General features: G+C 41.6%; 1 protein-coding gene across 16 annotated transcripts in view; it reads right to left on the reverse strand.

Annotated features, from left to right (window-relative positions):
* Window positions 1-7,767: 7,767 nt before the first annotated feature.
* The window catches only part of Dap160 (dynamin associated protein 160), a 264,887-nt gene continuing 249,863 nt past the window's right edge, over window positions 7,768-22,791 (reverse strand). For 10 of the 16 annotated variants that reach the window (XM_045747362.2, XM_045747358.2, XM_069313440.1 and 7 more), the window contains 3 exons: window positions 19,550-19,624; window positions 15,540-15,710; window positions 7,768-8,185 (listed from right to left, as the gene is read on the reverse strand). In XM_045747362.2, coding sequence (XP_045603318.2) covers window positions 8,028-8,185; window positions 15,540-15,710; window positions 19,550-19,624 — 404 coding nt within the window. In that variant the 3' untranslated portion in view covers window positions 7,768-8,027. The remainder of the gene's footprint in view (window positions 8,186-15,539; window positions 15,711-19,549; window positions 19,625-22,791) is intronic. The other 6 variants (XM_045747361.2, XM_045747360.2, XM_045747359.2 and 3 more) reach the window with 3 other exon arrangements.

Here is a 22,791-nt window from a genome sequence, read left to right on the forward strand (position 1 = left end):
GCCTTGGTCACAGAATTGGTCGAAAGTTTGCTGTCGAAACATGGTATCAAGCAAACCACAGAGACTCGAAAGACAATTGAGGACAAGCTCAAGAAATTCGAAAAACAATATCCTCACCTTCAATAATGCAGGGAAGGAAACACTCTCCTAAAAAACAGGTAGAGTCCAATAATTCTGAAAGGGACCTTGATGAGACAGTTTCAAGTACACCAAGAGTCTCACCTTCAATTTCAACTTCCATAGCGAGTTCATCTGACTCCATGGATACCACGGTAATATCAACAAATTTCAACAATCTAGAGGACTAAAGCTCCTGTAATGGAATGCGCAAGAGCTACGCACAAAATTCCAAATTTTGCAATGCATAGCAGCAACCAAAGGCATGGAATCCTGCTACAACAGGAGAGCTTGCTTCGAAACGATATAATGGACGGATTAGAAGCTAAAGTCTCAGGCTATCGAGGCTCCTTCCTTCCATGGGTCAACGGGCAATCCAGGGAATGTGCCATCTATGTGAAATGTGACCTGATCTCGAAGCTCATAACCAGCCCACCCGGTTGTGGGCTGGGAATAACGGTGATGGGAGTATCCATTTTGTTAAGACACGACAAACTTGAAGTGTTTAATGTTTACGGGTCTCCACGTGCTGAAATGGATCTCTCAGTGTTATTTGGACATGTGACCACCACAAACACAATCATTTGTGGTGATTTCAATGCCCATCACCGTTTGGCACACAACAAATGAGGCCGGTACTCACATAGCACATCTACTAGACCAACTACCAGAAATTCAAATCCTAAACAAGAATGAACCCACCCACATCCAAGGAGGTAGATTATACCTTACCTTCATATCAGCCTCCCCCAGAGATGCAGCAACATGGTCAGTTGAGCCCACACGCACAAGCGACCACTATGGGGTTCAAATTGATCTAAAGTTGGATCTACCCACCCCACCTCCACCAGAACCCTGGAACTTCGATCTAACAAAATGGGACCACTTTCAAAACCTCATCTCAGAGTGGCATTAAAACTATATTGTTCCCGAAGACATTAATCAGGTAGAACAAGATTTTTTTCAAATCAATTCAAAGAGCAACAAGCTGAAAAACAGTCCACTAGACACCACAAAGATCACTGGTACTATTGAGAACGTGTCAGAGAACTCAGTCATAGACTCAACAGAACAAGGAAGCTATAAAAAACGCAGCCAAGTGACCGCAACAGGACCTTACTTTATGCGGCCAAGGAACATGTACATCAAGAGACCAGGATAATCAAAGAATAACAGTGTCTGGAATGGTGTTCACATCTGAATGAGCACACCTCTCTTGGAGAGATGTAGCAGCACATCCACAGGGGCCAAATGAAATAAAACACCAAAAGCCCCCCACACATCCTCACTTGGTCCGGGAGACATCTCCTGTCACGCAGGGTGCAGTCGCGCCTCCACAGATCTCCAGTATCAGCTCTTGATACTGGTAATGGCTCAAAAGGGCCACCACTTACGAGCTATTCATGCCCGTGCCACCTTTTGGGTGGCCTCATCTTCATCTTAACACATTCACAAGGGAGACATCTCCCGTCACGCAGGGTGCATTCGCACCTCCACAGATCTCCAGTATCAGCTCTTGATACTGGTAATGGCTCAAAAGGGCCACCACTTACGGGCTATTCATGCCCGTGCCACCTTTTTGGGTGGCTTCATCTTCATCAATCATCATCATCGTGTTTGACAGAACACCATTTGGTCCGGGAGACATCTCCCGTCACGCAGGGTGCAGTTGCGCCTCCACAGATCTCTAGTATCATCTTTTGATACTGGTAATGGCTCGAAAGGGCCACCACTTACGGGCTATTCATGCCCGTGCCACCTCTTGGGTGGCTTAATCTTCATCAATCAATCAATCCACACATCCTCAACAGGAAGCCGAAGTACTGGCATCCAAATATGCAGAAAGATCAGCTTCCACCAGATGTACTAGCAGTGCAGAAATGATTAGAGGAAGAAAGGTGGCACAGAATCCTAACAGCATGTGCGGAAGCCTCTGACACTAATACCCCTTTCCACACTGAGTGGAAAATGCCTAAACTGCACAAGGATATGTATGTCTATAGAAAAGGGGTTGGCATAGTGGACTGTATTACAACTCTGTTAGCCCACCTAATTGACAGACCAGGAATACTGATATTCCTGGACCTCGAGAAAGCCTTTGTACTGGCTAGCGCCCCGGCTATTCTCTGCTGCCTCATCGACAAAGAAGTCAAAGGCAACCTGCTCTCCAAGATCAAAAATTGTCTCATAAACAGAGAAGTAAGAGTGAAACTTCATGGCACAGTCTCTGAATACAAAAGATGTGAAAATGGCACACCACAAGGAGGCATTCTCAGCCCAATTCTATTCAACTGTTTAATGGAAAGAATAATGCGGACGACTTTGTCATCATCATAAAAGGAAGGGATGCAGCACGCCTTGCACCCAAATGCTTAGATTGCATCAGTGAAGAGGCAAAGCAGATTGGTATCAAACTCAACCCCACCAAGACAAATGCCATACCCATAAAAACAGTAAAGCCCAACAACCAACTCAAAGTACAGGGTCAACTAATTGAATGAGTGGACACTTATCAGTATCTAGGAATAATCCTGGACACACAAACTTTAATGCTGGGGTCACTTACTTGGGAGAGAGAACTGCAGCCAGGACGGCAATCCTCAGGTCGCTTTAACATTCCTCTCTGGAGGAGCCAATCTGAAAGTTCTTCGCACCTATTATGTACAGGCAGTCAGATCAGTACGTGTAGCGAGTAAACCTTATACTCGCTCCAATTTCTCATTACCTTAATGACAAACAAATTAGCACTAATTATGACTACTCAAATCCTTTCCCTAATTACAAGTAACACTCTTTCCATCCTGTTAGAGAAAGCTGAGGTGTAGTCACCAAATATAAGCAAGCGATATGCGAATAGCCAACTTCCGGGCTATTCATGCCCGTGCCACCTCTTGGGTGGCTTAATCTTTATCAATCAAACAGCCAACAGTACATCACCTGGTCACCACTTGGTCCGGGAGACATCTCCCATCACGCAGGGTGCAGTCTCGCCTCCACAGATCTCCAGTATCAGCTCTTGATACTGGTAATGGCTCAAAAGGGCCACCACTTACAGGCTATTCATGCCCGTGCCACCTCTTGGGTGGCTTAATCTTCATCAATCAATCCAGTACTGACATTAAGGACTATCTTACAGGTAACTATCCACAGTCTCTGTACCTAAAGCCTATTAATTCCACTGACGTCAATGAGATAATCCTTTCCCTTAAAACCAAGTCTGGTGCCCTTGAGGAGATACCAACTTTAATCTACAAAAAAGCCTCCAGATCTTTAGCCCCTGCTATTGCTTTGCTCTTCAACAAGTCACTTGAACTCCAAACCTTTCCAGATATTCTAAAAAAGCGAGAGTAACGCCTGTCCACAAATGTGGTGATCTCACAGATGTTAACAACTACAGACCTATATCAATCCTGCCAAACTTGTCAAAATTTTTTGAAAAACTAATCTATAAGCAGCTTTACTCATATCTAGCCAAACTCAATATACTTAGCCCTTGCCAATATGGCTTCAGGCCCAAAAAAAGCACTAACGATGCACTTATTAGTATGCTTAACTCGATTCATACAGCTCTTGATCAAAATGAGTTCCCTGTTGGGTTATTTGTGGACCTGCGTAAAGCTTTCGATACTGTCAACCACCAAAACCTTCTTCTTAAATTACATCATTATGGTGTCAGAGGACACTCCCTACAATACCTCAAATCCTACCTTACTGACAGGCTCCAATGTGTTTCTGTGAATAATACAATTTCTCCCACACTACCCATCAACATTGGTGTTCCCCAGGGCAGCATACTTGGCCCTCTCCTCTTTCTCATCTACATTAATGACCTTCCAAATGCCTCCCAACACCTCAAACCAATTCTATTTGCTGATGACACAACCTTCATTTACTCCAGTCCTGATCCCCTTGCTCTAAATGCCACAGTAAATACTGAGCTTAATAAAGTCCATCTGTGGCTAACTGCCAACAAACTCACCCTTAACATTGACAAAACTTTCTATATTCTGTTTGGCAATAAATCCTCTAATCAAATAAATATCAAAATAAACAATACCCAAATTTGTAACAAATTAGATGGCAAATTCCTTGGCATTCTCATTGACCACAAGCTGAATTTCCAGGGACACATTCTAAACATATCAAAAAAAGTTTCAAAAACTGTGGGCATTCTTTCTAAGATCAGATATTATGTACCACGCCCTGCCCTGGTGACTCTCTATTACTCCCTTATCTATCCATATCTCAACTATGGTATTTGTGCTTGGGGCTCTACTACCCAAAATCACTTACGTCCTCTAATTACTCAACACAAAGCTGCTATTAGGACAATATCCAATTCTGGCCCCAGACATCACTCGGTACCCTTACTCAAATCTCTGAATATGTTAGACATTAAGTCACTGCACATTCTCTCATGTGTATTATACATATATAAAACGCTAAACTATAATGCCAATCCTGATCTCAAAAGCTTCATAGAAGGTTGTAACAGAACCCATGAGCACCACACCAGAAATAAATACAGTTTTGATATTCCTAGAGTACGACTAAATCAAACCAGAAATGCTCTACAAATCAAGGGGCCCAGAATGTGGAATGACCTTCCCAACCATGTTAAAGACTGTACCTCTCTCAACCAGTTTAAGTTAAAAACGAAGCTATACCTAATAAATTCCATGTAACCCACCTTACCCCCCTGTTGTCAACCCATGTATATTTTTTGTTTTTTTGTTTTTCAAATCAACGCTGTTTGAATGTAATTTTCTGTAATAATTTGTAATTGTATTTGTGCTGCTTTTTCAACAATGTTCCCCCCTCTTTTACCTCTATTTTTTATATGTACTCATCACATCTTTTCTTTTTACCCATTAGTTTTAAGCTGTAGTCATTAATGTTTTTCCTGCCCGAAACGCTTTGCGTAATAGTGGCTTTAGGCATTGTATGTACTAGCTCTATCTATAAAGCCAACAAACTTTGTAAATCTCTTTATGTATGTACCTTACCTAAATAAAGATTATTATTATTATTATTATTATTATTATTATTATTATTATTATTATTATTAATTGTGCATCCTCATCATGGAAAGCTTCATTTTAATTTGGACTACAATTCCATATATCTGCCCCTGGAGAAAGTGAATTTTGGTTACGAATTTTCAATACTTCTGGCCACTAACAGACAAAACAATTTTATAACCCAGGAAAAGTTTCAAAATATTCAAGAAAGATGCCATAATGTTTTAGTGAAGGCTTGCAAAAAAGCTTCTTTCTTGTATTCCTAGTAATGCTGAAACTTTCAAAAAGGTGAAAAATCTGTCACCTAGCATATGCTTTAGCCACACATGGCCACCATTTTCAGAACTTCCATTAGTACTAGCTGACCATTCTAAGCTTAGTGAAACAAAGTCTGTGGTGCCTACTGTTAACCATTGACTAGTCCAACATTTGTGAGAGACAAATTCCAACATCTGGATCATCATTTTGGACCAAGACAATAACTGTCAAGAACGCTTCTGGTGATCCCATACTGATTGACCTCGCTGAGTTTGCATTGAAAATATACATCTTACCAATCAGTAAATGCCCTAGTTGAACGGGTATTTTTGACAGTAACATCTGTGAAAACTAAACTGAGAAATTGAATAGGGATTGAGCTTTTAACATCAATCTTGAGAATCAAAGCATATCTTGAAGAAAACAAAACTTGTTGCTCATCATTTGAACCACCCATGTCAATGCTTAAATATGAGTCTGCAATATACAAGAACAAGGTTGTGGATGTAGATGAAGATCTTGATAATCTTCAACTGTGAAGACATGGAAGGACTCCACACTCATTGTGCTTCTTACAGCAAATATTGGTAGGTTATCCTATTATCACATTTTTTTAGTATATATATATATACATACAGAGATAATATTAATAAAACCATTAAAATCGTGTAGTATACTCTATGTATTAAAATATATTACTTTGAAAACTGTATCAGTCACTAAATAAAAAAATTGGGCTACTCTTATTACAAATGCACTGCTTTTAGACTGTCAGCTCGCTACTTTCAGCAATTCTGATCTGGTAACCCTGCAACCTGCCACTGTCTGTGAACAAACACACTGTAATGTTCTTTCTACAGTGTGGCTTCAATACAGAAATTTAAACTCCTGACTTTTTGTTCTCAGTTATTGCTAGTCTAATAAAGATATTCTCTATCAGCCTCATTATATCCTTATATAAACTTATATAGATATAATGTATTTTGTCTTTTCTCCAGTCTTTCAAGATTACAATTTTCAATGTTTTTAGTCTTCATAATTCATATTTCTTATCCCTGGTCATATATGAGCAAAATATTTACATAATACTGCATCATCTACATATGAATTCATATAATAAAAGTTAGCAACTTCTGGATAGCATCTAAACACATGACTGAAGGAAGAGAAGTGATATACTGGTTATACTATATTGTCTCACTGGTATACCACTCTTGGGGTTCAAAAACCCATTTAAGCAGGCGATGAGTCACAATAACGTGGCTAAAGTAAGTTGACCAGACCACACACTAGAAGGTGAAGGGACGACGACGTTTCGGTCCGTCCTGGACCATTCTCAAGTTGATTGTGAGAATGTCACAATCGACTTGAGAATGGTCCAGGACGGACCAAAACGTCGTCGTCCCTTTACCTTCTAGTGTGTGGTCTGGTCAACCCATTTAAGCTTATTGAACCACCCTTCACCGTGAGTGAGGCTATCCGCGAGGTTACCTAGCTAGGTTTCCTTGAGGTTCTAGGTTCTGGCCAGACTAAAATTTGCTTAACTTGACTAAGTGACACACTTACCATCACTGCACCATGTTGATGATAAGCCAATATTTAAAAAATATTAAAAGACAGAGTGCCATAGATTAACAATAAACAAAACTTGGTGTAGAAAATTAATTATTTCCTTACAAAAAGAGGTAGATGGTTGGCTTAAACTCTTTCTGAAAGACTCATTCTCTAACAGACTATCTCACTCAATAACACTCAATGGATTTTCTTTGTAACAAAATCTTTCATAAAATGGCCAAAATAAATTATGACCACTGAAAATTATCATAATAAAATAATTTATAATAAGCTTTAAAAGATAGGGTCCAGAATTTGTAAAATACAATGTTATAAATAAGAGATACTGTATTTGATAATAGAGTGTTCACAAAGTAAAGATATAAGGATTTTGAAAACCAAAGTGGACTTTCAACTTTTCAAATTTGTTTTCATTTTAAATGCCATACAGTACCAACTTGCATGAATTTATACATTTTTCTATGTAATTTAAATCTAAATTACAATATATAATATTTAAGTCAATTATTTCACTGAAATAATCCAAAGTGCCAGTTCATTTCATATAAGGTATGTTAAACTTTTCATTTAAATTTTTTGTAGATAATTCACGTTTTTCTGTTAATAAACTTGTAGCATGGTCAAAATATATTTGATTTGAATATATATTTCATATATATATAAATATATACAGTATATATATATATATAATATATATATATATATATATATATATATATATATATATATATATATATATATATATATATATATATATATATATATATATATATATATATATAAACATTATATATATATATATATATATATATAAACATTAGCACAAAAGTAATGCTATGCAATGTATATGTCATTAATAACATAAAACTGTACCTTAAAATATGAAAACATATAACAGATAAATTACCGGTAATTTCTTTACTTGGTGGAATCAAAATTTCTTTATTTACCTCTTAAATAAACTATCATGACAAAGAAAACCAGTACTGTTGCCTGCTATAACTTGAATTATGCTTAGTAGAAAACAGGAGGTTTATATGTACAAGATTATTACTACTAAGAACGATCAAAAAGTTGAAGTGAGATTTTTAAGATGACCTCCCCAGACTTGACTTCCTGAAGTTTGAGTTTGTAAAGTTGCGGTTGTGCTCCCGGCTCACTCTTAGATTCTTCATGAACCTGGTGGATTTTGATCTCTGTTCGCCCAAGAAATTCTGAAAATGTTCACGTCTATATTAATATGCAATGCAAAAATACTTCTTTCATCTACAATTATCAATGATATTATAATTTATGTAGTATATGGTTGATCTTTGTACAGTAAATTCCCAGTTCATTAATATAATTAAGGCAAGGCAAATTAATATATATACTGATTTGCCTTGCTGATAATGATGTAAAACATGAAATATTTAACTTAGCTGCCAGGATTTGTATTCTCTAATTATTAATCTTCTTGGGTTACGAAGGGTCACTTTCTTAACTACAGATAAACTCTATGAATGCCAATAACCAATCTATCTCAGTAACATACAGGCATTGATACCATTTTCACCAGTTATATTCATTTGCCCGTCATATTCAGGCTATAGTTTCCCCAAGTCATTTATTCAGAATTGATGAATAAGCCCCATTGGTTGGCTGCCCCTTCTTTGGCCAAACTGATGCTGTAGGTTAATAGTTCCTGGGTGGCCACCTAGAGGCATGTGTGAAGTAGAATTGTTTACAATTGCTCTGATGAGACTAGAATAAACTAGAGAATACTATATTAAAATCAGAAAACCAATTGGAACAATGAGGTGACTCGAACCAGCATTCAAGGAACTCCCAGCTGCACACCCTACCCTTGAACCATGACTTATGTAAGTTATACAACCTGGTATTTCACTGAATTCACAAGTCTAGAGGCTTATGCTGAAACCAGTCCAAGTTTTCCTGGCTGGCAGGCAAATGGGCGAGCAAGCACGTGAGCTGAATGGATGGACTGTCAGCTGGTGGGGTAGGTGGGTGACCGGAGTGGGCTGAGCAGGGCGGGTGTTAATCCTTGCTGGCAGTTTACTTGTCAGTGGGGAAGGAATGTAGCACAAAAATCAGTGGCCTTTTCTTCTTTATTATCACAAAATTAAAGTACTGTATATGTATGGGGCAATGTAACTAGCTATCGTGAGTGTGTGAGGGTGAAGGCTCAGGCTGACCTGATCTTGGTCTAGGGTCCTGAGTACTCCTCAGACAAGTATATAGAGTGCCTTGTTCTAAAGACTGCCGACTCGATGCAACTAGGCATACCAAGGTGCCCAACATGGGTGAATATTGCAGTGAACGGGTGGGTAAACAGGCAGGCAGGGTAGACGGGCTAGGTGCCTGGCATGCAGATGAGCTGGGTGGATAGGTTGCTGGATGATGGGCAAGCAGGCAGGGTGGATGTAAGGGTTGGTGTAATTACCTAAGCGTAGTTAGAGGATGAGAGATACGTTTGTGGTGTCCCGTCTTCCCAGTACTCTTTGTCATATACAGTAATGCTTTGAAACTACAGCACTGACGGTTTTGGCCTCCACTACCTTGTAACTTAACTTGTTCCAACTATCTACCACTCTGTTTGAAAAAGTGAATTTTCTTATATTTCTTTGGCAGCTTTGTTTAGTTAGTTTAAATTTATGACCTCTTGTTCTTGATGTTCCAGGTTTCAGAAATTCTACCTTATCAATTTTCTCGATTCCCGTTACTATTTTGTACGCAGTGCTTATATGGCTTCTAGTTTTGGCATATTTAATGCCTCAAACCTCTCCTCATAGCTCTTGTCTTTCAGTTCCCGGAGCCATTTAGTTTATGTCTTTGCACCTTTTCCAGGTGCAAAGACACCTTTGCACCTTTTGTTGATGTGCTTCTTAAGATATGGGCACCATACAACTGCTGAATATTCCAGCTTTGGTCTAACAAAGGTCAGGAACAATTTCTTTATTATTTCACCGTCCATGTATGGTATTTAAAAGCATATACTGTACTGCCCCAAAAACCTGAAGAGGAAGTCGGTGACTCAACAACCGATGTAAAGACACCGGGAAGAGAACCCAGTGGTCACGAAATAGGCGAAAGGGGCTACCTCAAAGATACCAAAACAGCCTCCAAAGTCAAACCTTGCCCAGCGGGTAAACCAGCATGGCAAAGTCTAGGCTCCCGCACAACTGTTTGAGCAACCGCTGAGCAACCTGAGTCCCCCCTAAAAGAGCTGAAGGCAAGACTGCAACCGGACCAATGCCGCAGAAGGGAGAGAGACGGAATCAATCTGCAAATCCAGCACAAGGCCCAGCCAAGTTTGAATCTGAGAAGGAACTAACTGGGACTTTCACCAATTTACCAGGAACCCAAACCCAAACTGGGAAAGAACCAAATCCCTGGTGAGCAGACAGGCGGACCGGCTGGGAGCCCACAAAGCTAATCATCAAGGTAGGCTAGAACCCAAACACCTAAAAGAAGCAGATAGGCCACCACAACCTGGGTAAGGCATGTGAAAGCACGAGGTGCCAGATTCAAACTGAAAGGAAGGCAATGAAAGCGGTAACCCTGATGCCTCACCACAAAACCGAGCCAGTCCCTGAGTCCAGGGACACCATCCAAGCAAGACCCCTCTGGGAAGGCCCCCCCATGAGCTCCCTGGAGAACCAACAAGTCCGAAATAAGATGTCAACTAAACAAAGCTGCCTGCAGATACTGTACAACCACAGACTCTGCAAACAGCAATGGAAAAAAGGGCAAAGGCAACCTAAGAGCCACGGGCCCAAGCAGATTCCAAAAAAAGAAGCAAGCACTGCCTGCCAACATGCGAGATGGAAAGCAAAAAACAGCGAAACCGCATTCCTTGTGATCGGCAGCTTCAACAATGCCGACGATGCAAGCACCACCGAGGGCAACGCACCAGACCCAGAGACAATCCCAAGCGCCTCCACGTCCTCCTCAAGCCAATCCACTGACAGCTCGAGCAGGTAAAAGAAACACGAGGTCTAAGCCAACAGGTTACGTGCGAGCAAGTTCTCCGTGACTAATGCAGCCGAAAGGGAAGGAACCTGCACATGAAGCTGCACCACACCAACATCCCACGGAAGGGCAGGGGTGAACAACCACGCATTGAGATGCTCAAAATTGCCCCCCCCCCCCCCCAGGGAAGCCTGCAACACCATATGAGCTTACCGTCACTCAAACATGCGGGACCGACAGAACGCATACCAAGCTTCCAACGAGAAGAGAGGGCTGTCTGCCAACCAGGAAGACTCCGGAACCTCATAATGAACCCAGTAAAGACACAATGATCCATACACATAAGAATTTGAATCCATTTTGATGGCGTAATCCGGGTCGCACAGGAAGTAAGTCACATATGGCCTCCTGCACCACATGGGGCGGTATATGGGAGGCAGAAAATTTCCGGAAAGACAGAACTGACGAACCCATGGGATCACGGAACCAAACCCGGGGAGGGCTAGAGACCAAATACAATTCGTACTAGGAGGGAGAATAAGAAAACCCCACTCCTTGTAACACCAAGCCCTACTCCGAGGGTACATAAACCCAAGCAGGGTCTAACAAGGTCCAAGGCTCCCCAAATCAATCCCTCCCCCGCCCTGGGAACCTCACCCTGAGGACCCTGGGCCGAGCCATCCTCCAAACCCTCCGCCTCTAAAGAAAAGGCAGGAGCCTCCGAAAAAGCAGGAATGAAGGGGGGCCTACTGGTCAGACCCAGGAGCTTCGGCTAGAGGACCAGGCTCGAATGCCTCCTTCTCCACTCCAAAAGGGGACTCCCCTGAAACTGACCGAGTCTCAACACCAACTAATCCTTGCTCCGACTCCGAAAACCTGAGATGCTTCGGGGCCAGAAGAAAGGGGAAAGGACCAGGATGCACAACAAAAGGGGAAGGACAAGGGGGGTGCGGACAGAACCAAAGCCGAGGCGACTAACACCCCCAAGTCCAGGTCCCTATAGCCAAAGTGGGGCAGTCTCGGGGCATCGGGGGAAGTAACCAACCTCTCATGTTGCAGCAACCAGAACCTAGCCTGCAACACTAAAGCTGCCTGCACCCGCATAAGATCACCAGTAGATTGGGTGAATTGGAGTATGTACAAGCAACAAAACTCACACGACTCCGGGTCAAAAATGTCACCGACCCTACAGGCAGCATGACGGAGGCACAACCCGTGATTGTCACCCTGAGACAAGGGAACAGAGCAACTTTCCGACGTGCACGAAGCGAGAGGTGACACAGGGGGTTGCATCCATTAGATCACAGATTTCCCGTGGGGTTTCCCAGGGCCCTTAGTCGTGGTATTCTGCTAAGGGAAGCCCAGGCAGGGTACTGCTAGCCGGCACCCAAAATTACCAAGAAAACTACTAAAGTTGAACCCCTGGGATGTGTACACTCACAGAGGCCTAGAGGAGAACCACCAAGTAAAAGTAGGGTATGACCAACCAAGTGGCAGATCCCCCCACCAGGTAGCTAAACAAAAAGAAAAAGAAAAACCCCGCAAGAGGACAACATACCCAGGCGGAACAGAGTCGGCTGCTATGTGAGGTGATAGCTAGCAGCACAGTACCCTGTGCTCCTACAAGTAACGAAAACTACCCCTACCCAGAATCAAACAGGGAAACACAGAAACCCCAGCTGACTCCAAAGGTGGTCAATTACCGAGCAGCAAAAGACGCAGCAGAGGTAGATCCCAAGGCGACTTGTGGAAGGTGGCCTTAAGCCCTAAGGGCAGAACTTATAGGGCACCTAGGGAAGGAAACCCTAGGTATGCAGCCCAAGTACTGAAGAAATTACTCCTGGTTCCCACACCGAATGTAGAGACAACACCACACCACAAGGCACAGAACTAGAACAATTTTCTGGAGCCAGAGGCACATGACATTGCCAGTGTCACATCAGCCAAAAACTGAAGAGTGGGTAGGTGGCATGAAGGTTTGGGGCTCCTCCTTCCCCTTCCTAGGGAGGGGGGGTGTTGTTGCACAGACAGCGGCACAGCAACATGGTGACGTCATGCTAGTTTAATTGTTTTCATTTGGGGAATTCTGTCCACTCGTTTGGCTCTTTTTAGTAATGTTTTCACCAGAATAGAGGTTTATTTTGGGGCACTTACCTTTCTGGGTGCTTGACTCAGTCGATGGGAGACATAGAATTCTTCCAACCACATGGGGGTTTCTATAGACCACTGCTTCTCGTGCCTCTCTGAGGGGGCCAGGTTCTGGCTCGTGGTCCCCAGTAGGCCTAGAACTCCATGCACATTGACTGATGCCAGAAATCTAATATATCCGTATCAGCCTGGACAATTCCGGGAAGCCGACGGGACTTCCCTCCAGAAAACAACCTTCAGCATCACATAAGGTGAGACAGGTGCTTGGAAGACACGTTCCATGGTACCCCCCAAGCCCAAAAGGGTTTTCCATGGCCTGTAGAGTATGTTAGCTCTACGGGAAGCCCCAGGCACTGGGGGTAACTAAGTCGGTAAGCCCTGTCTTTTGCAGACAAACTGACAATCAGAAGTTGCCGTGAAACCTTGGGGCAACAAAGGACTCCCAACACAACCTAGGCAGGCGTAATCGGAATCTAGGAAGACCTCCTCCGCCAAAAGTAAGTGAATATGCTAAAACAAAACAAAACAAAACAAAACAAAAGCCCCTAAAGCAACACACAAACAAACTGGCCGCCACAGAGAATTGTCAGCCGCCACATGTATGCAAGCTGCACTGGCCGCAGTGTGCCCCACACAGCAAAACCTTCTCCCTACCTGGGTCAAGACGGAAAGCCTAACACCCCCAGCGTACCCCAAGGATGAGAACAATGCGAAGCAACGAAGCCCTAAAATAGGAGTGAAACTCAAATGTTCCAGGGAAGATAACCCTAGAACGCAAGGAAAGTACTTATCAGGCACCTAGGGAAGGTAGCCCTAGGCACATGTATCCCTGCGTACCAGAAAGTAACAATGCGGAACAACAACCCCCTTTTGGTATACACCTGGCCACCACCACACAAAGCCATAAACACAAAAGCCAATCAATAAAGCGAGGCCAGAGGAGACTTGTTGACACCAGGCACATCAGTCAACGAACTGGGATGGTGGGCTGCTGGCTCGCCTGAATAAGATTCCCCTCCCCCCCTTCCAAGGAAGGGCGGGACACAAACGAACGTGATGATTTGTTTCTCTGTTTTTTGCGGGAGGTCTTTGGCTCTGTTTGGACGTAGGTTGAAATTTTTACCAGTTGGAGTTTTGTACTGTTTCGCCTACCTTTCTGGTGGTATTCCCGGTCAATGGCAGACATGACAATCTCTAAATGTAGAGTGCTCATATGGCCATTGCTCCCTCTACCACTCTGAGTGGACCAAGATCTGACTATGGACTCTGGTAGGCACACAGAACTCCAGGGACTGATGACACCAAACTAATATGGCACATGTCAGTTTGGATTGCTTCAGGGAACCGATGGGGCTCCAACAGAAAATAATAATAAATCAAAAGCTCACCCAATTAATCAGTATCAAAAGAAAACTTGGTGATATTACCCATCGAGATGCAGGTTTAAAGAAAGTGGTCAAATAAATGATACAAGCATTGTAAATCTGATGTTGAGCCAACCCTGCACTCAACAGGGAAATGCAGGAAACTGGATGGATTAGCTCTGGGGTTAAAACACAGTACTATTTTTTTTTCTTTGCTGAAGGAACTAAATTAAATTAATAACTGTACTTTTCTCTATAACTATAATAACTTTACCAGATTAAAAAGAGAAACTAAGCAATTCCTAATTACTGTTGTGTAACCAATTTCACTCACATTTTCTCATACTACATGTCAACCTGTGTTTTGCTGCTTTTGTGATTAAATACTATGTCTGAACTGTTAGTCGCTACAATTTCTATAATTAAGTAGTCTGCCTTTCATCATTATATATCACTAATTAATTGTAACTCATTTGATAAATTCCTTTAACAATTCAAATATGTTCAAATATGCATACTTCTTGTTCAATATTAAATGCTACCCATTTAAACTTTTAATTAAATAACCTACTAATACTAAGTTATGCCCAAAATGCTCTCTGTATTAGTGGCTTTATGTAAATTACAGTACCATGTGGCTCTATGAATACTTCACCGTTTCATATTTTAAATATACAGTACAGTACTTTATATAAATTATTATTATTATTATTATTATTATTATTATTATTATTATTATTTGAATAATTCCACAAGGGCTTTGATGAGTGCTTCCAGACGTGCCTTAGTCAACTGTACCAGGACATGGACTAGTTGACTAAGGTGCGTCTGGGAACACTCAGTGCACAGGTTCGAACCCTCATCCACAAATCCAACCCTTGTGGATTTGTTCATTTGATATATCACATAATTGTGATTTGTGTGTATATTATTATTATTATTATTATTATTATTATTATTACTATAATAACTAGGCAAGGATTTTTATATTTGTAAGACGGCTTCATTTCTAGCAATTTTGATCTACAATGTGTGATATAGCATAAAAAGAAAAAACTGAAAATAAATGAGCAAGAGAACATACCATTAGGCTTGAAATAACCCTTCTCATACACTGTAATGCAGAGAACATCCTCAGACAATGACTTAACAAGGAACTGCATGGTAGAATCCCATTTTGGATGAGGAGATACTGCTATGCTTGTGCGGTGAGCTTGTGAGCCTAAGCTTACTTCACAAAATGACTGCAGAGTTCCTGAAAACATGGGGGAAGACTGTAAATCTGAAATACAGTACTTTATATGACTGAAAAAAATATCAAACTTACACAGCACAAATATACTGTATACAGAATATTAGCAATTATTTTATTTAGAACCTTAAAGTTTGCAGATAACCTGCATTATAATTCTAATTTGATGAAGTGAGAGGTACAGATGGTCTGGGAAATTAGTGATGTAATTTAACATAGAAAAGTAAGAGCAGATATTAGACTTAGTTAGCACTTTGAGCTGCCCAGCATGCGCGTCCCAGCCCTCCGCAAGGTGGGCCTGGCGTTTCCTGTGAGCACACACCCACGCTAAAATGAGTATACCCTTTTCTTCAGTGTTCTCATGTCAATTTTCATGTTACATAGTTCAATTTGGTATCAAATTGTTCGCAATAGAATTCACCAAAAAGATATATGCATATAACATCAAAAAGCCCGGTGTACCACCCACAGCTAACCCGAAAATCGCCCGAGCGTTACTCACAAGCGCCCAACCACACTAAAATGTGTATACTCTTTTTAGTTTTCTCATGTCAATTTTTGTCTTACATTGTTCATTTTGGTATCAAATTGTTCACAATAAAATCCTCTAAAGGGATATATGCATATTAGGTAAAACAAGTAGGAGTGCAACCACAGCAAATAAGAAAATCGGCCAAGAGTTACCCGTGAGAAAGCACCCATCCACACACTCGCAACACCCACACTCAAATGTGTGTGTACTCTTTTTCACTTTGATCACCTCAATTTTCATGTTATGTCATTCATTTTGGTACCAAATTGTTCGCAATAGAATGCATTTTTCTTACCTTGTATGGTCTGTTTTGTTACGCCTACCTTTCTGAGTGCCTATCTTGAGGTTATCTTAAGATGATTTCGGGGCTTAGCATCCCCGCGGCCCAGTCCTCGACTAGGCCTCCTTTTAGTTACATACTCCCAGGAAGTAGCCCGTAGTAGCTGTAACTCCCAGGTATCTATTTACTTCTAGGTAACAGGAGCATCAGGGTGAAAGAAATACTGCCCATTTGTTTCCGCCTCCACTGGGGATCGAACCCAGAACCTCAGGACTACGAATCCGAAGCACTGTCCTCTCAGCTGTCAGGCCCCCCTAACCCTGGTCAATGGCAAATAAGGTAAACCACCAACCACAGGGGGAATTTTCCAGGACCATTGCTCCCTGCACCTCTCTGAGGGGGGGGAGGGGGGCAGGTTCTGGCTCATAGTCCCCGGTAGGCAGAATTCCACTGACTAAAGCCCTGGTCTAATATATTGCATATTAGCCCGATAGCTCCAGGGAGCTGTAGGGGCTTCCCCACAGGAAGGCTAGAAACAGAACCTTAAATAATAAACTAAAAAGGGAGGGGGGGGGGAATGAAGAGAGGACATCATTTCCTTACTCTGTTCATCTGTGTGCATCTAATAGTAATTAGGGTAGCAAGCCATTCCTGATCCATCTCACACCAAGCACAGCTCTGTTTTCACCTTGCATCTTGTCTAACTAAACTTGTTGGTCTACCCAGATCATTCAAGACTTGCTACAGATAACCAGATTTGTTACCCCCAGACCACAGTAAGAAGCAGAAGTGTGAAGTCAGACTCAATTCCTAAAGGTGCCCTAACATTTCCACATTACAACCACTGGACGGGTAATAGCTAGCAATTCCAGTGAACTACTATTGCACACGAACTGGGCCAAGCCTTATTCTGTAATTAGCTAAGTGTAGTTACAGGATAAGAGCTATGCTCGTGATGTCCTGTCTTCCCAGCACTGTCATATAACGCTTTGAAATTACTGATGGTTTTGGCCTCCACCCCCTTCTCACCTAACATGTTCCAACCGTCTACCACTGTTTACAAAAGTGAATTTTCTTATATTGTCCGGCAGCTTTGTTTCGTTAGTTTAAATCTATGACCTCTTGTTCTTGAAGTTCCAGGTCTCAGGAATTCTTCCCTATCAATTTTATAGATTCCTGTTACTATTTTGTACGTAGTGATCATATCGCCTCTTTTTCTTCTATCTTCTAGTTTTTGCCTATCTAACCTCTGCTTGTAGCTCTTGTCCTTCAGTTCTGGGAGCCACTTAGTGGCATGTCTTTGCACCTTTTCCAGGTTGTTGATGTACTTCTTAAGATATGGGCACCATACAACTGCTACATATTCCAGCTTTGGTCTAACAAAAGTCGTGAACAGTTTCTTTAGTGTTTCTCCATCCATGTATTTAAAAGCAATTCTGAAGTTAGAAAGTGTAGCACAGGCTCCTTGCACAATGTTCTTAATGTGGTCCTCAGGTGACAGTTTTCTATTTAGAACCATCCCTAGATCCCTTTCATTGTCAGAATTTTTTAAAGATTTCTCACATAATTTATAGGTTGTGTGGGGTCTATGTTCTCCAATTCCACATTCCATAACATGGCATTTATTCACATTAAATTCCATTTGTCAAGTGTCGCTCCATATACTTATTTTATCCAGGTCTTCTTGAAGGGCATGACAATCATCTAGGTTTCTTACCTTCCCTATTATCTTAGTATCATCAGCAAACATGTTCATGTAATTCTGTATTTCATCTGGTAGATCGTTTATGTAGACAATGAACATTACCGGTGCAAGAACTGAACCTTGTGGTACTCCACTTGTGACATTCCTCATAAATTGCACAAATTGCACACTCATAAATTGACATTGCACTGTGAGGTGCATAAAATGTTTTAAAGCAGTAGAAGAATGAATCAGCTCTAAAAGATAATTCAAACGTGATAATTAATTCAGTGATAATCCATTTATCACTGGAAACAAATTTTCTTTCATTTTGTAAAAAATCGTTACAAGAAAAATTATTTGTGTGTGTTTGGCTGACCCATGATCCCCATGCATCCAGATAAGGAATAGTCTGTGGTATTGTAATTCATTAACTCTAAGCTGATTAGACAAAGTAAAATCCTTACTGAGGAAAGAGAGATATTTGGATGGAAAGACATGCAGAGAAAAGCATTAATGCCTCTCATTATTATTGTAGAGACTTTATGAAATATTTGTTGGTTTATTTATTATATGATAAATTATATATTTTGAAGCTTAATTAAGAATACTTAGATTATTTACACATTAAAGTTCTAATTTCTATATATAAAGCATTAATTTAATATATATATTACTTTAAACAGCCAATATATTCAGCATGCACATGCATTCACCTACAATACAACATGATATCTGGTAGTGAAGTTAGTTATGGCCAACCAAAATTCTTTATCTACTCACCATTTGTATTGTGAATGTTGATGCTACATTACTACTTACCTAAGAAGCTGAAATTCCTGTATCAGCTAAGTCTAAGTCAATAATAAGGTAAGATTTAATATAAATAAAGTCCTTACTTTATTATGATTGTTAATGTGTATAATAACAAAGAGACTCCTGAAGTAAGTGTAACAAAAATTAAGAGAGAGCAAGCATGCAAATACTCTAATATAAAGTAAAGTAAACCTTTTCAGACAAATGTTCATGGTGAATATTTTCATAAAGGATGATTTAAGCATTAAAATTAATACATGGACAAATACCAAGATGACATTTCATCCTGTAAGAGACTTTCTAAAAACCATTAACTAAAGAAGTTATTATCAAATAAAAACCTCTCCCATTGTTTTGATTATCTATATACAGTACTTGTCAGCAATTTTAGCAAACTTCCTTAAGAGAGTTAAACTTAAATGAGTCTACTATCATAATAAGACTAAGAAGTCTCCTTGTGATTATAATTAACAAGATTAGCTTATGAAGTACAGTATAGCTGTTACTCACAACATTAAAATCTAAACTACCTTTGCCCCAGGAATCAAGCTTAGTTCCGCTGAGTATGTGTGTACGGAGGATTCCCTGTGGTCGTCTTTCTCGAACTATGGAATAGCATGCAGGTTAGTTTAAGATTAGACTAAAATAAAGGAGCCGAAGTTATTAATGCCATATCTGGTTCAGTCACATGCCAAAATAAAAAAAAATAGAGGCCTGAGGAAAAAAGGAAGAAATTAATAATCTATAAATATAGATGATTAATTTAAGGAAATATTGTACTCTACTCTATATGGATTATTTCTTGAAAGGAAATAGAGAAAAAATACTTTTCATTGAAAGAATAAAATAAGTAAGCACATTAAGGTCCAGGGGTCAGATTCACGAAGCAGTTAGGCAAGCACGTATGAACCTGTCCGTCTTTTTTCAATCTTTGTCAGCTTTGTTTACAATTATTAAACAGTTAATGAGCTCCGAAGCACCAGGAGGCTGTTTACAACAATTACAGTAGATTGGGAAGTTCTCATGCTTGTAAACTGTTTAATAAATGTAACCAAAGCCGTCAAAGATTGAAGAAAGATGTACACGTTCGTAAATACTTGCGTAGCTGCTTTGTGAATCTGACCCCAGGTGAGATGCACATTTACATTGCTTCCCCATACTAAAAAATAAGTAATGGGTGTAGGAGCTCTACATACATAGCCTTATATTAATCAAATGTGCAATCATGCAGTCACCTTAAAATATTTGTAAGCTGTATTTTGATAATTATGAGCAGTAGTATGTTAAAGTGAACTAAAGCATAGAAATTAAGAGTTAATACAATTAGCAGGTAATGATGAATGGCACCATATCATAACATCCCTATGTGGGAGTATGAGACTTGCAATATTGTAAGATAATAACCTATTAATATAATGCGGTAATAAGCAGTACATGTAATTTGTTTTGTCGGGAATAAGCAGCCTGTGTAATTACTTAGGTGTAGTTATAGGATGAGAGCTACACTTATGTTGTCCTGTCTTCCCAGCACTCTTTGTCATATAATACTTTGAAACTACTGACGGTTTTGGCTTCCACCACCTTGTTACCTAATTTGTTCCAACCATCTACCACTGTGCTTAAGTGAATTTTCTTATATTTCTTCAGCAGCTTTTTTTAGTTACATGTAATTTAAATATATGACCGCATGTTCTTAAAGTTCCAGGTCTCGGGAATTCTTCCCTATTAATTTTGTCGACTGTTACTATTTTGTAGCCGAGAGGAGGACCACAGGTGGGAGATCAGCCACCTGATCACCATAGAGATGGTGAAAAACGTGCATCAGAAACTCCAGATGCGAAGATTGGAGAAGGCAGAACCAGCAGGTTATGTCACTGGACCAATCTTCTGAAAGAGGCAGAGCTGTAGGAAAATGGCCATGTTCAGACACTGAACAAGCAGTGCCTGAAACCAAGGCTGGGCCAGCCACCTGGGAGCTACAATGATTATCCTCCCCTTCCCTGTAGGACTTCAATTTTGAATCTTGCGAGAGCAAGAGCATGACCGGCTGGGTGGATAGCGCTTCGGATTCGTAGTCCTGAGGTTCCGGGTTCGATCCCCGGTGGAGGGGGAGACAAATGGGCAAAAATGTTCCTTTCACCCTAATGCCCCTGTTACCTAGCAGTAAATAGGTACCTGGGAGTTAGACAGCTACTACGGGCTGCTTCCTGGGGATGTAACAAAAAGGAGGCCTGGTCGAGGACTGGGCCACAGGGACGCTAAGCCCTGAAATCATCTCAAGATAACCGGGGTGAAGAGGTATTAAAAACCTCCACTTTGACCAGTCCAAATGAAAGGTATCTACTGTGAGAGCCTCACAGTTGGGAAATGGCCCTGCATCACTGTGACCAAGCCAATGCAAAGAGGTCCACGTCTGGCACAGCCAAGGGAAGGAGTTAGCATCGACAGTCCACTCCATGGGGATGGGATGGAATCGAGAAAAACCTTTAGCCATGACGTTCAACAGAGGTGAATGGACGTGGATGTCATGGAGAGCCAAATCCCGAGAAATCAGATAAGGAGCTACATGGAGATTCGTGCTCCAAAGAGACAGGGATCAAATAGAATCCCTCCAGTTGAGACAATGAACCAAGGAAAAACAGTCTGAATGAAGTCAGATTACAGAGCTCGGAGAGATCTGAGAAGGACAGGGGCATGGCATGAGTAGGCAGGGAGAGGACTGAGTGATGGTGAGGGTTGAGAAGGTTTTGGAGGGAGGGCAAAGGTAGGTTGGAGGTGCATGGAGGTAGGCAATGGGTAAGGAGAGTTTAACAGTCCAGTACTTTCCCATCTTCCTACCTGCCACCCACCCCTTCACCTGCTCACCTGAACCTGGCCACACACCCACTTACCTGCTCGCCAACCTAAGTGCCTGCCTGCCTGCCCGCCCACTCACGTGCCAGCCATCCATCCATCCAACTCACTTGCCTTCCAGCCTGCCTGTCCACCCACTTATCCTGCCCACCTACCAGCCAGCCAGCAAACCAGTCAACAAGCTAACCAGTCAACAAGCTAACCAGTCAACAAGCTAACCAGTCAACAAGCTAACCAATCAACAAGCTAACCAGTCAACAAGCTAACCAGTCAACAAGCTAACCAGTCAACAAGCCAGCCAGTCAGCCAACAAGCCAGCCAGCCAACAAGCTAAATAGCCAACCAGCTAACCAGCTATCCACCCAACAAGCTAACCACCCAGCCAACAAGCTAACCAGCCAGCCAACAAGCTAACCAGCCAGCCAACAAGCTAACCAGCCATCCAGCTAAGAAGCCAATCAGCCAGCCAGCCAATAAGCTAACCAGCCAGTTAGCCAATAAGCTAACCAGCCAGCCAGCCAACATGCTAACCAGTCAATAAGCTAACCAGTCAGCCAGCCAACAAGCTAAGCAGCCAGCCAGCCAACAAGCTAGCCAGCCAGCCAGCTAACCAGCCAACAAGCCAACCAGCCAGTCAGCCAGCCAACAAGCTAATCTGCCAGTCAGCCAGCCAACAAGCTAATCAGCCAGTCAGCCAGCCAACAAGCTAATCAGCCAGTCAGCCAGCCAACAAGCTAATCAGCCAGTCAGCCAGCCAACAAGCTAACCAGTCATCCAGCAAACAAGCTAACCAGCCAGGTAACCAGCCAACAAGCTAACCAGTCAGCCAGCCAGCTAACCAGCCAGCCAACAAGCTGGCTGTTGGCTGTGTATGTTTAGGGGTGACCCTGGACATCATGGGGGTGAATTCTGCCCGGGT

Source organism: Procambarus clarkii, chromosome 7, assembly GCF_040958095.1.
Source record: "Procambarus clarkii isolate CNS0578487 chromosome 7, FALCON_Pclarkii_2.0, whole genome shotgun sequence".
NCBI classification, from domain to species: Eukaryota; Metazoa; Arthropoda; class Malacostraca; order Decapoda; family Cambaridae; genus Procambarus; species Procambarus clarkii.